General features: G+C 49.0%; 1 protein-coding gene across 1 annotated transcript in view; it reads right to left on the bottom strand.

Annotated features, from left to right (window-relative positions):
- The window catches only part of ppargc1a (peroxisome proliferator-activated receptor gamma, coactivator 1 alpha), a gene marked incomplete at its 5' end in the record, with an annotated part of 42,813 nt that overhangs the window by 14,365 nt on the left and 8,448 nt on the right, over positions 1–20,000 (bottom strand). The window contains 5 exons of the mRNA XM_080547628.1: positions 1,296–1,369; positions 1,581–1,626; positions 2,598–4,107; positions 5,259–5,381; positions 6,822–7,016. Coding sequence (XP_080403754.1) covers positions 1,296–1,369; positions 1,581–1,626; positions 2,598–4,107; positions 5,259–5,381; positions 6,822–7,016 — 1,948 coding nt within the window. The remainder of the gene's footprint in view (positions 1–1,295; positions 1,370–1,580; positions 1,627–2,597; positions 4,108–5,258; positions 5,382–6,821; positions 7,017–20,000) is intronic.

Raw genomic sequence — 20,000 nt, 5'->3', positions numbered from 1 at the left:
CCGCTAGTAAATGAATACCAAAAGACCCCACTGAATGCCACACATTGTGAGAAAGGAAAGGGCAGCCATTTTGTTTTTATTGACCTGGGATGATTAATCTCAGTGAGGGGGGTGGGGGGCGGGGAGGGGGGGGGGGGGGTGTTCCGAAATAATTACCTGCATAATTCACGCAGAGAGAGAACTGCTGAAGCTTGGTGTTTTAGCTTTGGCTGACATTCACTTCATTTGGGTTTTAATTACCTTTTTGCCTATAGCTTCCCGACCAACGCACTTAATTAATAAATATATAACACACAAGGATAATGACAATAATAATACTAAAATCCTCCCGCACTGACCCCATTTGGAGAATGGCATCCATCCCATAAATACCAAGCCTTAACATTGGAAATTACCCCTCCATGTCACTAATCAAATTACCAGACTGTCTGCAAAAAAAAAAAGGAAAAAAAAAAGACAGATAATATCAGCAAACCGAATTACGTGGCAAAGCCAATTAAAACAATAATAATGCCACATCAATTTGCCTGTGATGTATTGGGTAAGTGAGCATCGCAGTCAAAGAGCATTAAGATCCAAAGGAGAAAGAGGAGTGGCAGGACATTAACTCTTCAATGGGAAAGGAGGGAGTGGATCTCTAATAAACTCAAAGGAGATTGGAAAGCATAATCAATACTGGGGCACATAAAGATTTCACCCGGTGTCCTATTTCCTTCACCTTGAACTCTGAACTTTTATGGAACTATCAAGATGGTGCGAAAAAGCCTGGAGGCTTGTAGCTGCGATTTAACCCCTTACTGGCCGAGGAAGGAGAGCTGTGGTTTTCCATTACCTTCACTCCTCCTTTCATTCCATATAAATATAATCATAATATAATAATAATAATAATAATAATAATAGCAATAATAACAACAACAACAACAACAACAACAATAATAATAATAATAATAATAATAATAATACTAATTCATTATATTTATAAAGCGCTTATCAGGGACTCAAAGACGCTGACAGTATGGGTATATCTGTGACGAAATTGTCATCGTCATGGTATTCATCAATTCACTGAAATCAAATATATATGACAACCCTAGTCGTCTATCTGTACAGTATAGTACAGTGGATAGTGTACATAGCCTTTATTTATGTAAACCAGCTCCTTCCCTTCTTGTGATTTTTTTTTTAAAGTTTTTTTTTTTTCCCTTTCCTAACACCAGGGGAGCCACCCCTCCTAAATTTCGTTGTTTGGTACCTGTACTGTAGCAATGACAATAAAGTCCATTCATTATTCTTACCTGGGGTTCCAGAGATCTCCACACTCAATGTGCGTTCAATGGTTTTGTTCTCAAACGGTGATCCCTTGTGGTCACTGAAAGACAGAAAAAGAGTGCGCGCAATATTTTTAGTTGAAAGTAGAACGCTGGGTTCTAAAAGGCTTTGTGATCTAAGAAATGGAAATGAAAGTTGAGCCTCATGCCTCAATGTTGGTGCTATTTCTCTGTGTTTTTTCTTTTTTTTCTTTGTCTTTCTTTTTCTGTTTTGTCTGGTCTATAAGAATGTTGAAAAACTCTCTCACTTACTTGGGAGACTCTGGGGTCAATGGAAGTGGCAAGGTGGTTGGTTTGGCTGCAGAACACAAAGGAGCATGGGTAATTATTTAACTAGATCGACACGTGGACGCAGAAGAGATCAGGCCCACAGCTGCAAATCAATCTCAAATTGGGATCATTAACAGAAAGTAACGTTACAAAAAACCCAACCCGGTACGGTTAGAATGCTCTCTTGCTTATTGTTTTTACAGAGCAATAGGTTTTCTATTGACCCCCGTCTTATTTTGTTGTTGTTGGTTTACTGTTCACTTTGTGGTGAGGCAGGATGAAGGCAATGACACATGTGTCCAGTCAGATACACAGTGTGACACACAGATATCCCACTCAAATAAAACAAATGAGGAACAAACAAACAAAAAAAGATCAAAAGAAAAAGACAACGGCACAAACAGTACACATGGCAATGGGTGACACCCCACCCCACCCCACCCCACCCATTCCCCCCCCCCCCCCCCGCCCTGCTATAAAGTAATTGTTGCATGCATTCGGAACCAAAAGCAGAGGAAAGAAAGGAGAGTCAAGGAAGCTAGTGCAGTTGCCTGAGGCTCTGGCTGTCTCCGACTGGCAGCTAAGGAGTGTCGCTCAATTAGACGTCTAGGTCGTTAAGAGCAGTGCTCGGGCCGAGACTATGTGACATTCGGCACATTCAGCTTGATCCAGCCAGAATAGAGGGGTTGACTTTCAAAAATGCCATCATGTACCAAGACATTACAAGGCTTTAACCCTCTCCCAACCTCCCCCACTTATTATTCAATCTTGGAAGGTAGGAGACTCTGTTCAAACCAATTCAGAAAAGATAGTAGCAGCTGTCTCTGTTTTGTTGCTGTTTGTTTTTGTTGTGTTCTCATAGTGACAAGTTAGGCTTCGAATTAGCATTGGGGGTTAGTTGTGTTTGTGTCAAACTGGGGAAGTTGGTTAGAGCAGGAGAGAGGGAGGAGGAGGAGGAGAAGAGAGAGAGAGAGGGCGGGGGGATGCAGCGATGATTACCTAACAACGGGACGCCCTGGTCATCGGGGTGCCTGCAGAGTGCCTGCCTGTGTGGGTGCTGCTTTGGTGTGACGAGGGAGGGACTGAGGTCTGAAATTATAGGAAATTCTGGGAAGAGTTGGCCTGGCGGGCCATGTGACAGCGCCAAGGGGCTGCCCATTGCATCATCAAGATCATCGCGAACATCCTCATCCCCGACAAAGCCAGCCTGCTCCAGGCCCAACTCCGGCCACCCCAGCCCCAGCCCGAGCCCCAGCCCCAGCCCCAGCTCCAGCCCCAGCTCCAGCTCCAGCTCTAGCCCCTGGTCTAGTTCACTAACCCAGTTGCCTAGGCCTAAGCTCAGCGCGGCCGACAGGGGGTTCGAATCAGGTTCTTGTAAGACAGCCTGTCTTACACCCCAGCTGTCGCCACTGGGAGCCCCTCTGTACTCCTTCTCCTTCTCCTCAGTAATAGCCTGGCTGGGACGCTCGTCGTCCCTCTCCGGGACTCGAGAGCTCGTTCCTGGCGAACTGCAACTCTCGCGGCTGGGCTTAGAGCGGCTAGCGGGCAGGAGGAAGTGGGACCGATAGCGGGCGGGCCTCTGCTTGGAGGTCAGCAGCTGGCTAAGCAAGGGGTGCCCTGGCTCTTCCTCTCTTTTCGCAACGGTCACTGTAATGTGCCTACTACCCGTATCGCGCGCCGCGGTACCACGGCCGCCGCGCCCGCCCCGGCACTCCTCGCTAGCCTTAGTGGCGGCGGCGCCCGCCTCACGGCAACGCCCACAGCTACCTGGCTGACCCCTCGTCTCTCTAGGAGGGAGAGAATAAGAATGCATGTACCTAATGAACCTAGCGGCTGCCAGGCGGCCCGCGTCCGCCTGCGGACCTGCTGGCGGCCTTCCTTCTTCACTGGACGGCCTGCGCTCCAGTTTGGGGCGGTGGCCATGGCAACCGCCGCCGCCGCCGCCGTTCCTACGGCCGGAGGGGGGGGGGGGGACCGAAGCGGGGGCCGCGGGGCGCGCGGGCGCGGGTTCAGACTGTCCCTCAGCAGTGCCAGCGGCCCCGTGAGCGCAACGACGCCACTTCCCAGCCCCCACACCAGCCACACTACACTCACCAGCAGCCCGGCTCTCACCTCGCTGGTGATGCGGTGGTTGCTGCTGCTGCTGCTGCTCCTGCTGTTCCTGCTGCTGCTGCGATAGGACGGACGTGGAGGACAACTTCTTCTTGGAGGTGGTGGTGGTGGTCGAGGAGGAGGAGGAGGAGAGCGAGGAGAAGGAGGAGGTGGAGGAGGAGGAGGGCGAGGAGGAGGAGGAGGACGAGGCGCCCGGACCACCCTTGTCTTTGCCGCCGACAACGCCACCGCCGCCGCCGCCGATCCCCCAGGCGCTCTTGGCCTCGCTGACTTTGGTCTGGAGGAGAATGTCGTCTGTGGCCGTGAGGTACTTGAGCAGCTCGGTGCAGGGTCGCCTCACCGTACGGTTCAGCTGCGGACAGCCTCCCCTTGCTTTGCTGTTCCAGGGGTTTTCCGTCTGCAGGAAAGACAGAGAGAGAGAGAGAGAGAGAGAGAGTTAGAGAGAGAGAGGGAAAGTAAGAGAGTAAGATATAAGGAGAGAAAGGGAGAGAGAGAGAGAGAGAGAGAGAGAGAGAGAGAGAGAGAGAGAGAGAGAGAGAGAGAGAGAGAGAGAGAGAGAGAGAGAAAGAAAGAAAGAGAGAGCCGGGCTCCGGCACAGCGGTCGCCCCAACTGTCTGGGAGGCGATGGCGGGAGCGCCACCCGCCCATCATCTTAATTGCGTGGCCCCAGAGCGGCACCGCGGCATTCCGCGCGCCTGCCCGTGTCCTCAGGGAGCCCTCATCCGCTGTGCTCCAGAAAATGGATGAGTCAAAGGAACGGTTTGAAAATAGACTTTTCAGAGATGTGTGTATAACTCCCCCCACACACACACACACACACACACACACACACACACACACACAACAGCGTCTGTTTTCTGTGCTATGTTTACCAAAACACAACACTACAACCGCATTCCGAATTCAGTTTTAAGCACCGAGGGATAGGCATCAGAAACACATTTTTCTCTGAGCGAAGGGCAAAAATAAATAAATGAATGGATTATTCATAATGCTATCATACTTCATACAAATCAACTCTTCAAGCACATACATCATGTTCCAATGAAATAGGCCCTATGCAAAACACTTGGAAAATCACATACTTAATTGAATTCGCATTCCTGGGCCGTTCCATAACACCAAGGCAGACAAATATCTCATTCGAAGCGCATTCGCCCCCAAACATCCCTCGTACAAAGGGAAATCAAACGATAACGTCGAGAGCCCTTATATTCGGATTTCGTCAACAGCATCAATCTCACTGTAAGGGCGGCTGTCAACGTTTCATTTTAGCCATGCTGCCGTACAAAGGGGGGGATAAGTGCTTTAGCTAATGAGACAACAGTCCTGATGCCTCGTCTGGAAAGCCCCAACAGCAATCAGACTGTTTCCATTACGAGATGGCCCCCGGGAGGGAACACTGGAGCACAAGTTTAACATCTTCCAAGGCCCGACAATGAAAAAGAAAAAAAAGAAGAAAAAAAAAAGAGAGAGAGATGATAAACAAACATGGAGGCCCCTAATAGAAGCAGGCCTTTGATGTGCACGGTGCGACGGGGTAGCTACCTTGACAACAGCAGGTGTTGGTCTGATCCGGTGGTTGCTGGCTGCATGGTTTTGTGCCTTGCCACCTGTGTATTGATTATAGCTGAGCTGGGAGTTTGCCGGCGCCAGGAGGAGCTTCTTCAGCTGCAAAAGACCCAAACAGAATGGGGAGGGGGAGGAGAGGGGGGGAGGAGGGGGGGAGAGGGGGGGAGGAGAGGGGGGGGTAAGAGGGAGGGGAGGGGCGGAGTCAGAAGGATTTATGCAAACACTCTTCCATTTCTCCCACTGCTTTTGTAATGTGAAGACATTTTAAAAAATTGAATTACAGATTTTCTGAGAATTACAGATGGATTTATATAAACACTCTTTACATTTCTTACAGTCTATTCAATAAAACAAATACAGAAGTATGGTCACTTGGTTTTTTTGTAATGTGGAGAAATTAACTAGAAAAAAAAATGAGAATTACAGATCTTCTGAGAATTACAAATCCACAATCCATCACAGAGGCCTTTTTGGTCTGTTTATTCACGAGTGTTTTAAAAGGACAGGTCAAAGAGGCAACATGTCTTGGCCATGACAAGTGTTTTGGGGTACACAACAGCAACATTGTACCACTGTGATGGACTAAACAAGGCAGGGGGACGTGAAAAAGGTCAGTCGAGTGGGGCCAGCATGGAGCACAATGGACTATGACTGAAAAACAATAAACATTTTTTTAGGTCAAACCCTCAGAACAAAAAACAAAAGGCCAGAATGAATGGATGGTGTTGTGTGTTTGTGTAGAACACACAGGTAAACTGAAAAAAGACATCTCTGTCACGAGTCTCTGTCTTTTTTTTTTCCGCCAAAGATGGCTCAAGGATTAACAAGGAACACGGACGACATGAGACGAGACGGATTTAATTTTTCATTACATCCCAGCTTGATCTCAGGCCCATGGCCGAGTGTCACCAACGACCAAGCCCACCACCACTGTGCCATGTACGATTGCGTTTCTGCAGCTTTTTTTTACGCTTGCGATGTAATTAGCGTCTCGCAAGCTAACACTGATCCATTCGATTTGCTTGCTTTTCCCATCCACATGCATGCATCTGCATCATGGCTCTGTCCTGCACCCAGACATGTAACAGGGGGGGGGTGGTTGGTTTAGGGGGGGGCTGGCTTCTAAAGCTGAACAGGGCAAGCACCAGTTTTTCGTCGGCCACCAGCCTGGAGCCAGCCAGTAGCAGCTCTTATCTAGTGTTGTGCGGTGGTGGCTTGGCGAGGGTGCTGAAGTGGGTTGTGTTGGTGTGTTCGGGTGTTAAAGGGGTTTGCGGTCACGGATCACGGATCACAGAGACTTGAGTGGTGGTTGGTGGTGGGAAATGGTGAGGAGGGGGGGGTGATGAGTCTTACCAGGGAGGGCTCCTCTGCTTCTGGGGTGGTTGGTGATTGGTGGGGACATGAGGAGGAGTAGGAGGAGGAGGGGGTGGGGGTGATGAGTCTTACCAGGGAGGGCTCCTCTGCTTCTGGGGTGGTTGGTGATTGGTGGGGACATGAGGAGGAGTAGGAGGAGGAGGGGGTGGGGGTGATGAGTCTTACCAGGGAGGGCTCCTCTGGTTCTGGGGTGCGTGGCGAGCCGTTGGGGGTGGAGGGGCAGCTCTGGTCGCTGGCATTGGTCACGTCCCCATCTGCCAAGGCCTCGAACGAAGGCAGTCCGTCCTCATCCACCGGGATGCTGTCCAGGGTTTCTGTAAGCACTGCCAGCAAGTTGGCCTCATTTTCTTCATCTATCTTCTTAGTGGGGGGAAAAGGAAGGGGGAGGAGAAGAGGAGGGTGGGTGGGTAGAGAGAGAGAGAGAGAGAGAGAGAGAGAGAGAGAGAGAGAGAGAGAGAGAGAGAGAGAGAGAGAGAGAGAGAGAGAGAGAAAAAGGAGAGAAAAAAATAGGACATTTTTTAGTTAGGAGAAGTTTCTTTATAGTGTGTTTATAGTCTGTTGTTTTTTTTTGGTCATTGAGATGCGAGGGGTGGGTGGGTAACAGACTTGTATTGTTAATAGTGTAGGACGTTGTTTTTTTTTTACGCCTGAGCTGTTTTTTCCTGCAGTCTCTTTAAAAAAAAAGAAGAAAAAAAAAGAAGAAAAAAACTTAAATTCTCTCACTGCGTGAATGAGTCAGGCCTGCCACTCATATTTTAAGCATGCGGCTTACTGGACCAAAATAATATCTCCCCCAAGAAATCCATTAACAAGGCTGACACACAAGGAAGTATCTGGGGAGGGGGAAAAAATGCTAAAAAGATGGAAGGACACAATAGAGAAAAGTTGAGTTGCCTCAATCCCCACAACTCTACCCTAAGAAAAAAGGAGCGATCAGTTTTTTCGACAAGATGTTTGCAAGCAATCTTCTGATAAGACAGAATTACCACCCCGCTAATGCTAAATGAACGTGATATTTATAGCCACCAGAAGATAAACTGACAGACATGCCACGCTGGAAGTTTACCGTCAACATTTTTACAGAAAAGAAACTTTTTCTTTGCCTCTTGTTCCTTTTTTGAAGTAGCTTGTTTGTATGTTTTGCTGCTGCTGTTTTCCCCAGTTAAAGAGTTGACATAATGAGAGAGAGAGAGGGAGAGAGAGAGAGAGAGAGAGAGAGAGAGAGAGAGAGAGAAAGAGAGAGGGAGAGAGAGAGAGAGAGAGAGAGAGAGAGAGAGAGAGAGAGAGAGAGGGAGAGAGGGGGAGACAGAGAGGGAGAGAGAGAGACACACACAGAGAGAGACAGAGAGGGAGAGAGAGAGAGAGAGAGAGACACACAGAGAGACACAGAGAGAGAGAGAGACACAGAGAGAGAGAGAGAGAGAAAGAGAGAGAGAGAGAGAGAGAGATATGGGTTCCCTATCATCAACAGGGGAGATGGTGGTGGTGGTGGGGAAATGGCAACAGGCACTGGAAGATCCAGGACAAAACCCAGGGGACTTAAGAGACAGGGAAAGATAAACAGAAAGACGCCCCGGGACACTACGCGGTGTGCCCAACAAGAACAAATCCCTTTATGCACACGGCAGGATTAGCATCTCTCAGCGATAGCGTGTGGCGATCATCGCGCCGAGGGGGGGGACCATCCCTTTAGATAGCACTGCTCCGCTGCATGGACTCAGGCTCCCGCGAGCACACAATCACCCTGGCTGCTCGTTCCCATTCAACTCTCCTGAGTTCCCCACCATTACACACACCACCACGGACACACCACCTCTTCATGGGAGCATCTTCGAAGCTAAGGAGATGGCATAATAGCATCCATTTTTTTATTCTACGATGACACAGATAGTGTAGGCATTCAGTTAGGTAGGCGGGTGACTGAGGACAAAAATGCTAATCTGACGCCCCATTCAGAAAGATATCCAACCCTCTAACAATAATACACTCTCAGTCATTATTTAAAAAATCATAAAAAAGGGGACACATATTTCACAGAGATAACAAAATACCGACTGGGGCCCAACGCCGAAAACTGGCAGTAAACGGTTTGCAGGAAATTGCTCCCTATGAGATAGCGCGCTGTTTAATTACTTGCAAAGAGCTTCAATCCACTGTGCCGGAACCTATGTTGCCGTTCACAGTTTTTCCGACATCCCCACTTTATTAGCCGTGGGCTAAGCGGATGGGTAATAACAGTTGATACACCGAGAGAGACTTTTTTTTCTCTTAGACACTCACTACCATCCACTCTTCAGCTAGAGAAAACGATTACTAGGATCATTTCAGATCATCTCAGATGAGGCTTTAAATAACCCACATTCCAAATCGGGTTTGAATTTCTTCAAATCTAAAACAGCTCCTCATAGAAGACTTGAAGGGTGGTGGCTTTTTCCCCCTGAGTCTCCACCTCCTCTCGAGACTTTTACGCCTATATATTGGCAACAGTTTGGTGCCGTGTTAAATATGTCACCATCTGACCCGGTCACGGTAAAGGTTCACAAGGCCACACAGGCCTCAGCTGCAGGGCAGAGGGTGGGGGACCCCAGGGCATGACCCTTAAGCTTTGGTTTCAAAGTTTCACTCGGGGGGTTGATGTGTGAAGTAGTCATGTGTCCACTTCAATCCTGTTTTTCGAAGCTTCGGCTAAAGCTTTCGAGGTGGGGCCGTGTCCCCCCCCCCCAACGATAACACCAGGGACTGTAACGCCGTGAAAGGGACATGTGTAAAATCCCGAGTCGTGACGGTCATGCTACAGGCCTAGCTAAAGCTCTGACGGTGGTCGGCGGTCGTGTAGGGCCAGCTCAGGGTGTTCCAGGGGGGCTAGGAGGGGAGAGGAGAGGAGAGGAGCAGACCTAGAGAGAGTCTCTAGAGAGAGCCCCCTTGTCCACCAAAGCATAGCTTTACCATGCCAGCTTTAAAAACCGCCACATGCTGCTCCATTGGACAAAAGTCAATCTACTACCGACAACCCCCGCCACCACCCTGAAGCAACCTCTGGAGGAAACCCCCCCCCCCCCCCCCTACTTGGCCTGGAGTTGGTGAGATATGGCACCCGACAGATACCGTCAGAACATCCTTGGCGACCCACTGATGGCCAAGTCCACTTATATCGATTACTATAGCAGCTGTCGAAAGAAAGGAGGGAGGAGGGACCAAGGGAAAAAAAGAAGGGAAAAATAGCCTCGGTTGGGAGCGTCATCTCTCCCCATCCCGGTTAATAGACCTTCGCCGAATTAAAGAGATCTTAACAATCCGGGGGCTAATTGTGGGGATCACAATACATTAACCCTGTTGCAATTCTAAAGGGTACCATTCTTGGCTGTTTTTTACTTCAAATGCTTCAATTAGCCATAAAACACGCTGGCAAGAGCCAGCAGTCTCCTTCCATTTCTCCCTCTCTCCCCTGCCTCCCTCCCTCCCTCCCTCCCTCCCTCCCTCCCTCCCTCCCTTCCTACCGCCTCAGAGAAAAGAAAGCGCTCGCCCAGTCGTTCATTATCAGGTGAGGCCTTTTGTTATCAGACAGCCCGTCTTTGAAATTGTCCTTGCTTTAACTCTTTTATTGAGTTCCGACGGCACCATTGTGTTCCAGAGATATTATTCAAGCCACTGATAACGGGGGATGTGTGTTTTTTTCTAAACACACACTTTTGAACTCAGGGGCAAACAGCCAAATTAAATCTGTTAATTGCTTCTTGGAGATTTGAAGCAAAAAGGATCACATTTCAAGCGCACACATTTGGGGGCTATGCATCTTAACATCTTGAAGAGAGAGAGAGAGAATTACAATTATACTATAAAAAGTTTCCACACAATTACAAATCTGATCATTCAATAACATTATGGACCTATCTCGCAGACGCAATCTCGACACCACCACTGTTATCTTAAAAATGAAAGAGACAAAATCTGTGACAAAAGCCGCTCTGGGAAGAAGAAAGAAAGAAAGAAGAAAAAATAAAAGAAGTCTCATCCTAAATGGGTCATCTGGTATTGAAAGTACTGTTTATACTCTCTCTCTCCGACAAATGTGAAAAAGAAACCAGTCCACTCAGACAGAAAACATTCTTAATAAATTGGACCCAGAATTGCTCGGGGTTAAATCTACGCCTTGACAATTTAATTGCGCTGCTTCGTCTAGATTATATATTTTTCATCCCTCCCCGTTTTTCAAAGGCATTCCCTCGGACGAGGTTAAACGAGTAGCCAGACCTTCTAATCACAGTAAAATCAGAGAAGTGTGTGTGCGTGTGTGTGTAGGGTAGGGGGGGGGGTTGGGGGCCACAACATCTCAACTCTGCCATGAAAGCACATTAGATTTGATAAACAAATAATGTCATTGTGTATTATTACCCCTGGCCCAAGATTTCAGAGGAAATAAATCAAAGTCAGCCACTGCTAAGGCTTTAGTCTGGCTGACACGTCAGCTGGTCACACAGGCGCAACATATGGCAGGAGGGGGGAGAGGGAGGGGAGGGGGGAGGGAGGGGAGGGGTTGGGGAGGGGGGAAGGGAGGGGAGGGGTTGGGGAGGGAGGGGGAAGGGAGGGGAGGGGGGAGGGAGGGGAGGCAGGAGAGGGGGAAGGGAAGGGACGGAGGAGGGGGGGGAGGGGGGGGTAAGGTGCAGCACGATGCACAGCGGCGAGAGACAAATCACGCACCCACAAGAGACGTCCAGTCATTTAGCACAAACTTACTGAGATGGAGAGAAGGTGATTATAGCCTATAGAAGCGGCGACACAACAATACATAACCATGCCTAGTCCCTGTGTCCCTGTGTGTGTGTGTGTGTGTGTGTGTGTGTGTGTGTGTGTGTGACTGCACAGCCTGTCGGGTGGTACAAGTCATAAAACTAAAATGTTAAACTGTCAGATTGGTCAAGGCCGTGATTGGACGACTGCTGGTAACAGATTCCAGAGCTGAAGGCTGAAGTCTCGCTTTTTCTGTCTGGGCCGTGGAAGTGACACAGTGCCTCGAATTATTCAAAGCCCGTTTTCATAAGCAAAACGGTCCCGGAAGAGCTAGACACTGAGGGGTCGACTTGCTTTGGACACATGGATTGCAGCATTGTATCAGTACGACACATACAAGCTGACACGTACCGTATAAAAGGACAATCGACCGGTACATAATACAGGTCCTCCGTTTAAATAAACAGGTTAGTGTCAACTACGTATCATAAATAGACTTCGGAGGGAGCGTAGGCTGTGCACGCACACGCACGCACACACACACACACACACACACACTATTGGTGACTCACTGATCCAATAGCCCTATACCGTGCACGCACGCAGACACACCGCACGCACACACACCGCACACACACACACACACACACACCACACACACACACACACACACTATTGGTGACTCATTGATACAATAGCCCTATACTGCGTGCGCATGCACACACGCACACACGCGCGCACACACACACACACACACACACACACACACACACACACACACACACACACATTGTCTTTCACAATAATCCAGCAGTCAGTGACTAATTCCCTGTCTGGGTTCCTCTTCCCCCCCCTATGCTCTAAATACCGACACCAGTGGACACGGCCGTCACCGTGGGTGATTCATGCAGCTGATTTCGGACAATTTCAGCCCGCTGTGCTAAGGCCATAACCAGGGCTCATCCTAATCCCCTCTACTCTACACAGTCGGAATTCACTGTCCCTGCCCCGCCATTGGTCGGCCGTTGAGCCTCGACTGGAACTACGGGTTGGAAACCCGACATGCGCTTTCCTCAGTCGCGTCGCGTCGAGGATCGATGTCACGGCGGGATATACCGCGCCACATGCCACGCGTCGCACGCCGTTCCCATCGACGACCAAACAGACAGCTTTTTTAACGGCACGGAAACTGTTTCGACCCTGCTGATAGAAGCCTCGGACTGGGCGCTGAAAAAAGTGTTAGTGCGAGTGTTATACCGATGTGTCTCCCGGGAACCGTTTGAACTGCGAGAGAGCTTTCAGAGAAGCTGATAGAGAGAGGGAGGGAGGGAGGGAGAGAGAGAGAGAAAGAGAGAGATATATTTAGAGAGAGAGGTATAGATAAATAGATAGATAGAGTAGGACAGATATAGAGGAGGAGAGAGGGATAGAGATATAGGTAGACAGAGAGTGAGAGAGAGAGAGATTTAGAGAGAGGTATGGATAAATAGATAGAGTAGGAAAGATATAGAGGAGGAGATAGAGATATACGTATATAGAGAGAGTGAGAGAGAGAGAGAGAGATGGAAAAGCTGTGACTGATGTTCTGACTGAAGAGTCAGAACTGTCACAACCGCCTCCAACTCTGAGAGAAACCAAGCCCCTCGTCCACGCACCGACACACAAACCCAGAGCGGTCTCCAGAAATCAGCCGATGCCATCTCATCCTGACGCCATTTTTTTTATTCCGGAGCCTTACCTAGATCTGGGTCAGAGCTAACCACCACAACAGCAGCGAAGGACCGCGCTCTAATATGACAGAAACACAGGTCCCATCGGAGGAGGAAGAGGCGGGCAAACTCCGGACCCTGAGGGCTGCAGTGTGTGCGGGCGTTTGTTACAACCTGCCACTAACACACACACACACGTAACGAATGAGGGCGGCTGTGGCGCAGGAGGTAGAGAGGAAGGTTGGCAGATCGGGGGTTCGAGCCCCGACTGGCCACATGTCGAATTGTCCTTGGGTAAGACACTGAACCCCAAATTGCTCCCAATGAGCGGGTCGGCGCCTTGCATGGTAGCTTGGCTGCCATTGGTGTGTGTATGTGTGTGTGAATGGGTGAATGAGAGGCCGTTGTAAAGCGCTTTGGAATAAGGCGCTATATATATAAGTTAGTCCATTACAAGACAACGCTCAGTGACATCAGTTAAAGCAGGTGTGTCAACAAGAGGTTGGAGAAACAACAAGATGGAGGCCAGTGCGCTGGGCCTACAGCACAGAGCAGGAAATAAACATTTTAAAAAAGGCCAGTCGGTCACCAAAACCCTTCCCTTCTTCTCCCCCACCGGGAGACTTGGAGCCATCCGCCCACCGTCTCTGATGATAACTGGATCTCTCCAGGAGACAAGGAGAGGGGGGAGGGGCTTAGTCACGAGCCGCACCACCCGGGAGAGGTTCCCTCTCTCCTCTCCAAACAGCTGAAGCAGCCGCCAGGGGGCTTAGCGGGTGGGAGCAGAGAAATCCACATCTAAGGGCTGCGGAGGACTGCTGTTGTTTTTCTGCCGGTGCCGTCCCGACAGATGGTCTGAGTTTTTTGTATTCCCCCCTTCCCCCTCCCCCTCCCCCCCCACCCTCACCCCAGTCTCATGTATTATACACCATCGCAAGGTTTGGATGCTCTTTCGGGTTTCTTGATTGGCTACTCTCTTTATTTCTCCAAATGAGTTGGGTGGGTTGTTGATGAAAGAAACAAGAGGGTCTTGCGTCGCTACCGGGGGGGGGGGGGGGGGGGAGTTGGTGGAATGGAAATTCTGACATGAGCTCGTATCCGAAATTCTAATATATAATGGGGTGAGAGGTTGGTGTTTATTCCTGCCTCCTTCTAATGGTATGCAAATAGCTATTTTGCTTAGCAGAAAAATAGGCAGCTATGAATCTGCAGCGCTAAGCAGCCCTATCAACACACCAGGGTGTAGAGATGATGGTCAGTAGATGGAGGGAGGGAGGGAGGAGAAGGGGGTTGCTGCTCTAACCCAACGTCCATCTTGTGAAACGGACATTGTCTTCTCACATTTCCCCCCCCCGAAAGCACACCGTCTGTAACAGTTATGGTCAGCCGTGCGTTGCGTCAACGAAAACAGCAAAAAAAACAACACAGAGAGTGGGGGTGTTTTGTCATGGCATTTGCATGGATTTGCAAGGCGAGCAGAACGGGGCAGAACTCCTTTAAGATTAATATCCTCTGCTCCCTCTTCCCCCCCGCTCCCTGACCTTTCAGGCCCTGCCAAGCTCATCACGGCTCACTAGAAGGCCTGCGAGGCTTTTAATTTGTCACAGTAATGTCGATGAAGGAAGCGTGCCAATGAAAGGGCAGGACGGACGGACAATATACAGTACCACACAGTGTCACGGACCGGGATGGACAAATACAAATGTTGTTATGCAGGGAGCACTGTGTGTGTGTGTGTGTGTGTGTGTGTGTGTGTGTGTGTGTGTGTTTGGGGGGGGGGGGGAGAGTTTATGGACCCAATATCACAAATGTATGGACCAGGATGGACACATACAAATATTGTTATGCAGGGAGCACTGTGTGTGTGTGCGTGTGTGTTGGGGGGGTTATGGACCCAATATCACAAATGTATGGTAATTGAAACCTCAGAATCTTTTTGGGAAATGCAGTCAATTTGATTCCGCAGCAAATAGGTCACCCTATTCAATTTGCACTCGATGCCGAGGCACAATAAGGGAGAGAGAAAACACCTGAAAGCAAATGATCTTATCAGCCTACACACCTCAGCACTTACCCCACTGCATAAAAGCTATTTGCTGATTACTAAATAAACGTATTATCTTTTACCTTGACTTCTGTGTGCGTGTGTGTGTTTTTGCTTGCTCCAGGTACTGTAGGGTGCCGGTAAAGCAGTAGGTAGGCCCTTAGTCTGTGCCTTGACTTTGCGAGCAGGTTATCAGAGAAATGTTTCATGCTACTATCTAGTGGCATTTGAGTGATGGAGGCACGTGTGGCGGAAGGTAAACACAGGGGACTCTAGACGTCTTTACATGTTTGACTTGTACCGTTCATATCTTTGGAGGGCTGTTCATATCTTTACAACCAAAGGAATGAAAAGACCAAAAGAGGCTACGCTAGACTTTCTGAGGCCGAGTCGGCCTTCACAACACCAGCACCAAGACGTAGGCGGTAATACGGGTCATTATAGGAAAGTGCTCACAATATAAGTGTCTCTCTTAGTTTGACTTAATGTCTCTCTACTCTGCCTACTCTCTATCTCTCTGTGGATATTTTCAACATTCTGAGGCTCCATTATTGCCATGTCCTACCCCTGTATGCTAGTAGCATCCTACACAGCATGCTTGACAATGTGGAACAAAAAATTCCTCGGGTTCAAAAGCCAAAATACACTTTTCCGCCAAAACCCATTCTATCAGGACAATAGAGAAATGACACCACACAGAGGAGCAAGATGGAGGGATTTGGAGCTACAGCCTCTCCTGGAAAGAGGTGATTAATCAACACCATCAGTGCTGCACAAACACTTTATTTTCCACGATGTACCAATTCACAGTTTCATAACAAATGTGTGTTCACCCAGCCAACGACGAGAGAGAGCACCATTTGTTTTTATCGCCCCGGTGCCACACGCTGAGCGATAGAAACACACACCACTGACTAATTCAACAAACAGTAAACAACATTTTAACGGCCACATTCACTCCAGCCCCCTGAGCCCATTGTATACCAGACTGGACAGTAAAGACAGTCGAGGGGTTGGTGGACGCTGCGCTATAAGAGCACCTGAGGGAGAGGAAGCCTAGTGTTTACAGGTCTGTGTTGGACAGCAAACCAAACCAAATAGGAGGACATGTTTTGCCTGGTGGCAAAAGACCACAAGTCGTGTTCTTCTTCTCCATGAACGTGGCGTTACGTTGTTTTTGCCTCATCTCCTTTTGCCTCAGTCAGAACTGTTGATAAAAAAGCAGGCCAGCGACCACTCAAACACCAGCAGTTACCTCAAGAGGTTTCTTCAACTAGTTAAGGGCTGCCTAAAACCAACCGCCTTCTCTCAGATCAAATAAGCCTTCATGTAGGCCCATGTCTAACTACATACCGTTAGCCTCATAGCATAAGTCATGCTTCACTTGTTGGTCAGCCGAGCCATCTTTGTATGTAGCGTCAAAAACGCCTATGTCAAAGAGATGACTTTGGGCAGATAGTGATTTTGGAATGTAACAAGCATTCTGATAGGCTGATGGCATCATAGGCAATAATGCACAGTGAATCAGCAGTGTTAGAGAGAGAGTAGAGTTAGGCAGATATCTCAATTTGGCCAAAATATGACTTAGACAATTACGCTACGAGGCTAACAAAACTTTTTTTCTAATCTTTCGCAGGGGGCAGAGGGGGTAGCTAGCTAGCTAGCGAGGAGCGCTAGTGCAGAAATGCTAGCAGCAGCACTGAGTCACGGGCGCGGAGGCAGGACTGCACACCTCTGATCGATATCCCTTTCCTGGAGAGGGAAGTGGTGGATCAGAGAGGACTGATAGCGCTTCACATATAATCACAGCGCCCATGGATTGAAGGCCTCTCTCTCCTCCCTCACTTTCTCCTTCTCTCCTTGTCTCTCTTCTCCATCTTTCCCTTTATCTTTCCCCTCTCTCTCTCTGTCTGCGACCATTGTATAGGGGGGGGTTTAAAAAAGTTAAAAATAATACAGGAAGGCTTGGGTTTTGGTTTGGGTTCTTGTTGCTTGTTCTGTGTTTGTGTGAGAGGAAGGTAGTGTGTGTGTGTGTGTGTGTGTGTGTGTGTGTACAGGAGGGGGGGTCGGGGGGTGGTGGCTTATTGGCGTAGTGTTTCCGGCCAGGTTAAAGAGAAGCAGTCCTGAAAGTAGAGATTACCCCCTTGTACTAAAAATAGCCCCCCCCCCTCACACACACACACCCTGGAAAGCTAGGTGGCTAGCCAGAGTCGTCATGCAAACGCCACCACCTGATCTTTTTATAAGGTGTCAGCACACACGTGCACACACACACACACGCAGGGGTAGCTTGAGTAGTAGTAGAGTAGTAGTAGAGAGAAAGAAAGAGAGAGAGATTACAACATAAAAGTGAAAGCCAACCCGTGACAGCGGACATCCTGTACCTTTAAACTATGACAGAATAAATTGACACTTTATGGCCTCAACTCTACATCCACGTTCTCAGAGTTTAAAGTTCCATTCCAGGGGGTTAATAAGGCTGTCAAAAAGAGGCAACAAGGACACACTCACTCTCTCTCTCTCCACACAAACACACACACACACACACACACACACACACACACACACACTGTAATCTATACTAGTTTAAAATGTTATGTATTATTGCTCTAGTGCCCATTTCTGTCAGTCTTTTTTGGAAACTATTTCAGCTTATATAGTGTTGTTTATTACATCGTTGTTGTTTTTTTATGCTGTCTGTGTCTTTATGTCTAATGCACCAACCACACACCAAGTCAATTTCCTGTATGTGCCGAATATACTTGGCAAAAAAACCTATTCTGATTCTGAAAGGAGCCAGAAGGGGGGCGGGGCCACGTGGGAGGGGGTTGGGGCCATGGGGTCACATAGCTGACCCCACCTGTAGACGGGGCCAGCAGCCACAGATATGGTCCGGTCAGCTGACACCACCGCCAGGCTCCGTCCAGGCAGAATACAGAGGCGTCCTCTGTGATGGAAGTGAAAGCTTTTTATAATTAGCAACGAAACATTAGACAGGCAGAGCCAGCCTGGCTAGCTCTCAGACAGACACAGACAGACAGACAGACACACACACACACACACACTCTGATATTCTCCCATTCAAAACCCCTCAAACATCCCCACACCTCTCCAGTCTGCAGCAGGTGAAGCAGCCGCTGCACTGGGGCTTAGGCTCAGGCGAGGCTCCAGGCCTCACTCAGGCCTCCTCCACCAGCACCACCTCTCCTTTACTGAGGCAGCAGGAGGTAGGGAGAGAGAGAGAGAGGAGGGAGGGGGAGAGAGAGAGAGAGAGAGAGAGAGAGGGAGGGAGAGAGAGAGAGAGAGAGAGAGAGAGAGAGAGAGAGGAGGAGAGAGAGAGAGAGAGAGAGAGAGAGGGAGAGAGAGGGAGGGGGAGAGGGAGGGGGAGAGAGAGAGAGAGAGAGAGAGAGAGAGGGAGGGAGGGAGGGAGAGGGAGGGAGAGAGAGAGAAAGAGGGAGGGGAGAGAGAGAGAGAGCGAGAGAGAGAGAGAGAGAGAGAGCGGGAGGGAGAGAGAGAGAGCGAGAGAGCGAGAGAGCGAGAGAGCGAGAGAGCGAGAGAGCGAGAGAGCGAGAGAGAGAGAGAGAGAGAGAGAGAGAGAGAGAGAGAGAGCAAGCAAGCTAGCCAGCCAACCAACCAGCCAACCCCCCCAGTCCACGGGTGTATCCACTTGTTTATATATCCCATTAGATCTTAAACTTTTCGAAAGAGCCAGATGGAAAACAACAAGCCTTGGGAGAGAGGGAGGGTGAGAGGAGGGTGAGTGGGAGGAGGACCAATGAAATGTTCCGGCTCCTACTCTCATCAACCATCGCAAATACATACAGGGTACGCCACAGAAACCAGGGCCGACAATAAGAGGAAGTGCGTTTTATTCTAATAGGGCTCACTTGAGAAAATCATATTATACAGCGCAATATGATTATTCACGCACCCTCGCTGAACTGGTGAAACGGTGCAGGCGGTGTACTACTCTCAAATGTCAGCATAAATTTGCAAAATAAACGCAGCCAGCATTCAGTAGGGACTGGTAACAGGGGGGGATAAGGGTCTGTGTGTGTGTGTGTGTGTGTGTGTGGGCATGTGGGAGTGCCAGCAAATTGGCATGTGTGTGGGCATGACTGTTCCAGTGTGTACAGTATGTGTCAGTCTTGTGTGTGAGTGTAGTCTAACCCGAGGGTATTTGCGGGTATGTCTTTGTGTGTGTGTGTGTGTGTGTGTGTGTGTGTGAGAGTGTCTCTTTGTGTGCGTGTAAGTGGTGTGTGCGACATGTCTGTCCCTGTGTGTTTCGGAGGAGATATCGAACATATCATTATTTGATCATGACACGTTCTGAAGTTCTGGGGGAAAAAAAATAACCAGCAAAGAAGACTAGCCAATTAGTGTTTCGCTACATCCCAGCTCACCACTAAGCATTGCATCTGGAACACACAAACAAACAAGAGGAAGAACAGCGGCGGGGGTCCCTCTGTGCATAATACCTCCTCTAACAATGCCAATCCCAGAATAATCTTACCTTATACCGTCAAAAGACGAATCCGGAGAGTTTTGCACGACCGGCGTGCCCCCCGCACAAAGAAAAAGCCATTTCATATATATTACCTCGCTAACGCCCTAGAATAGATCCGAGCATCTGTCTCGCCACGGACCTCTGAACTCCAGCCTTTTTTTCACTTTTAATTCATCATCTGGGATCTTTCTGCTGGGCGCCCTGCCACACTTGACACTCTGCCACGCTTCTGACAAAATGATGTTGATCAATAAACCCTGGGATCATCCTCTTGTGACACAGACACACACACACACACACACACACACACACACACACACAGACACAGTTAATGGTTTAATTGCTTTACTTGGTAA

Source organism: Nansenia antarctica (genome assembly GCF_963989245.1).
Source record: "Nansenia antarctica genome assembly, chromosome: 17".
Taxonomy (NCBI): Eukaryota; Metazoa; Chordata; class Actinopteri; order Argentiniformes; family Microstomatidae; genus Nansenia; species Nansenia antarctica.
This window is presented reverse-complemented; position numbering and strand designations above follow the sequence as displayed.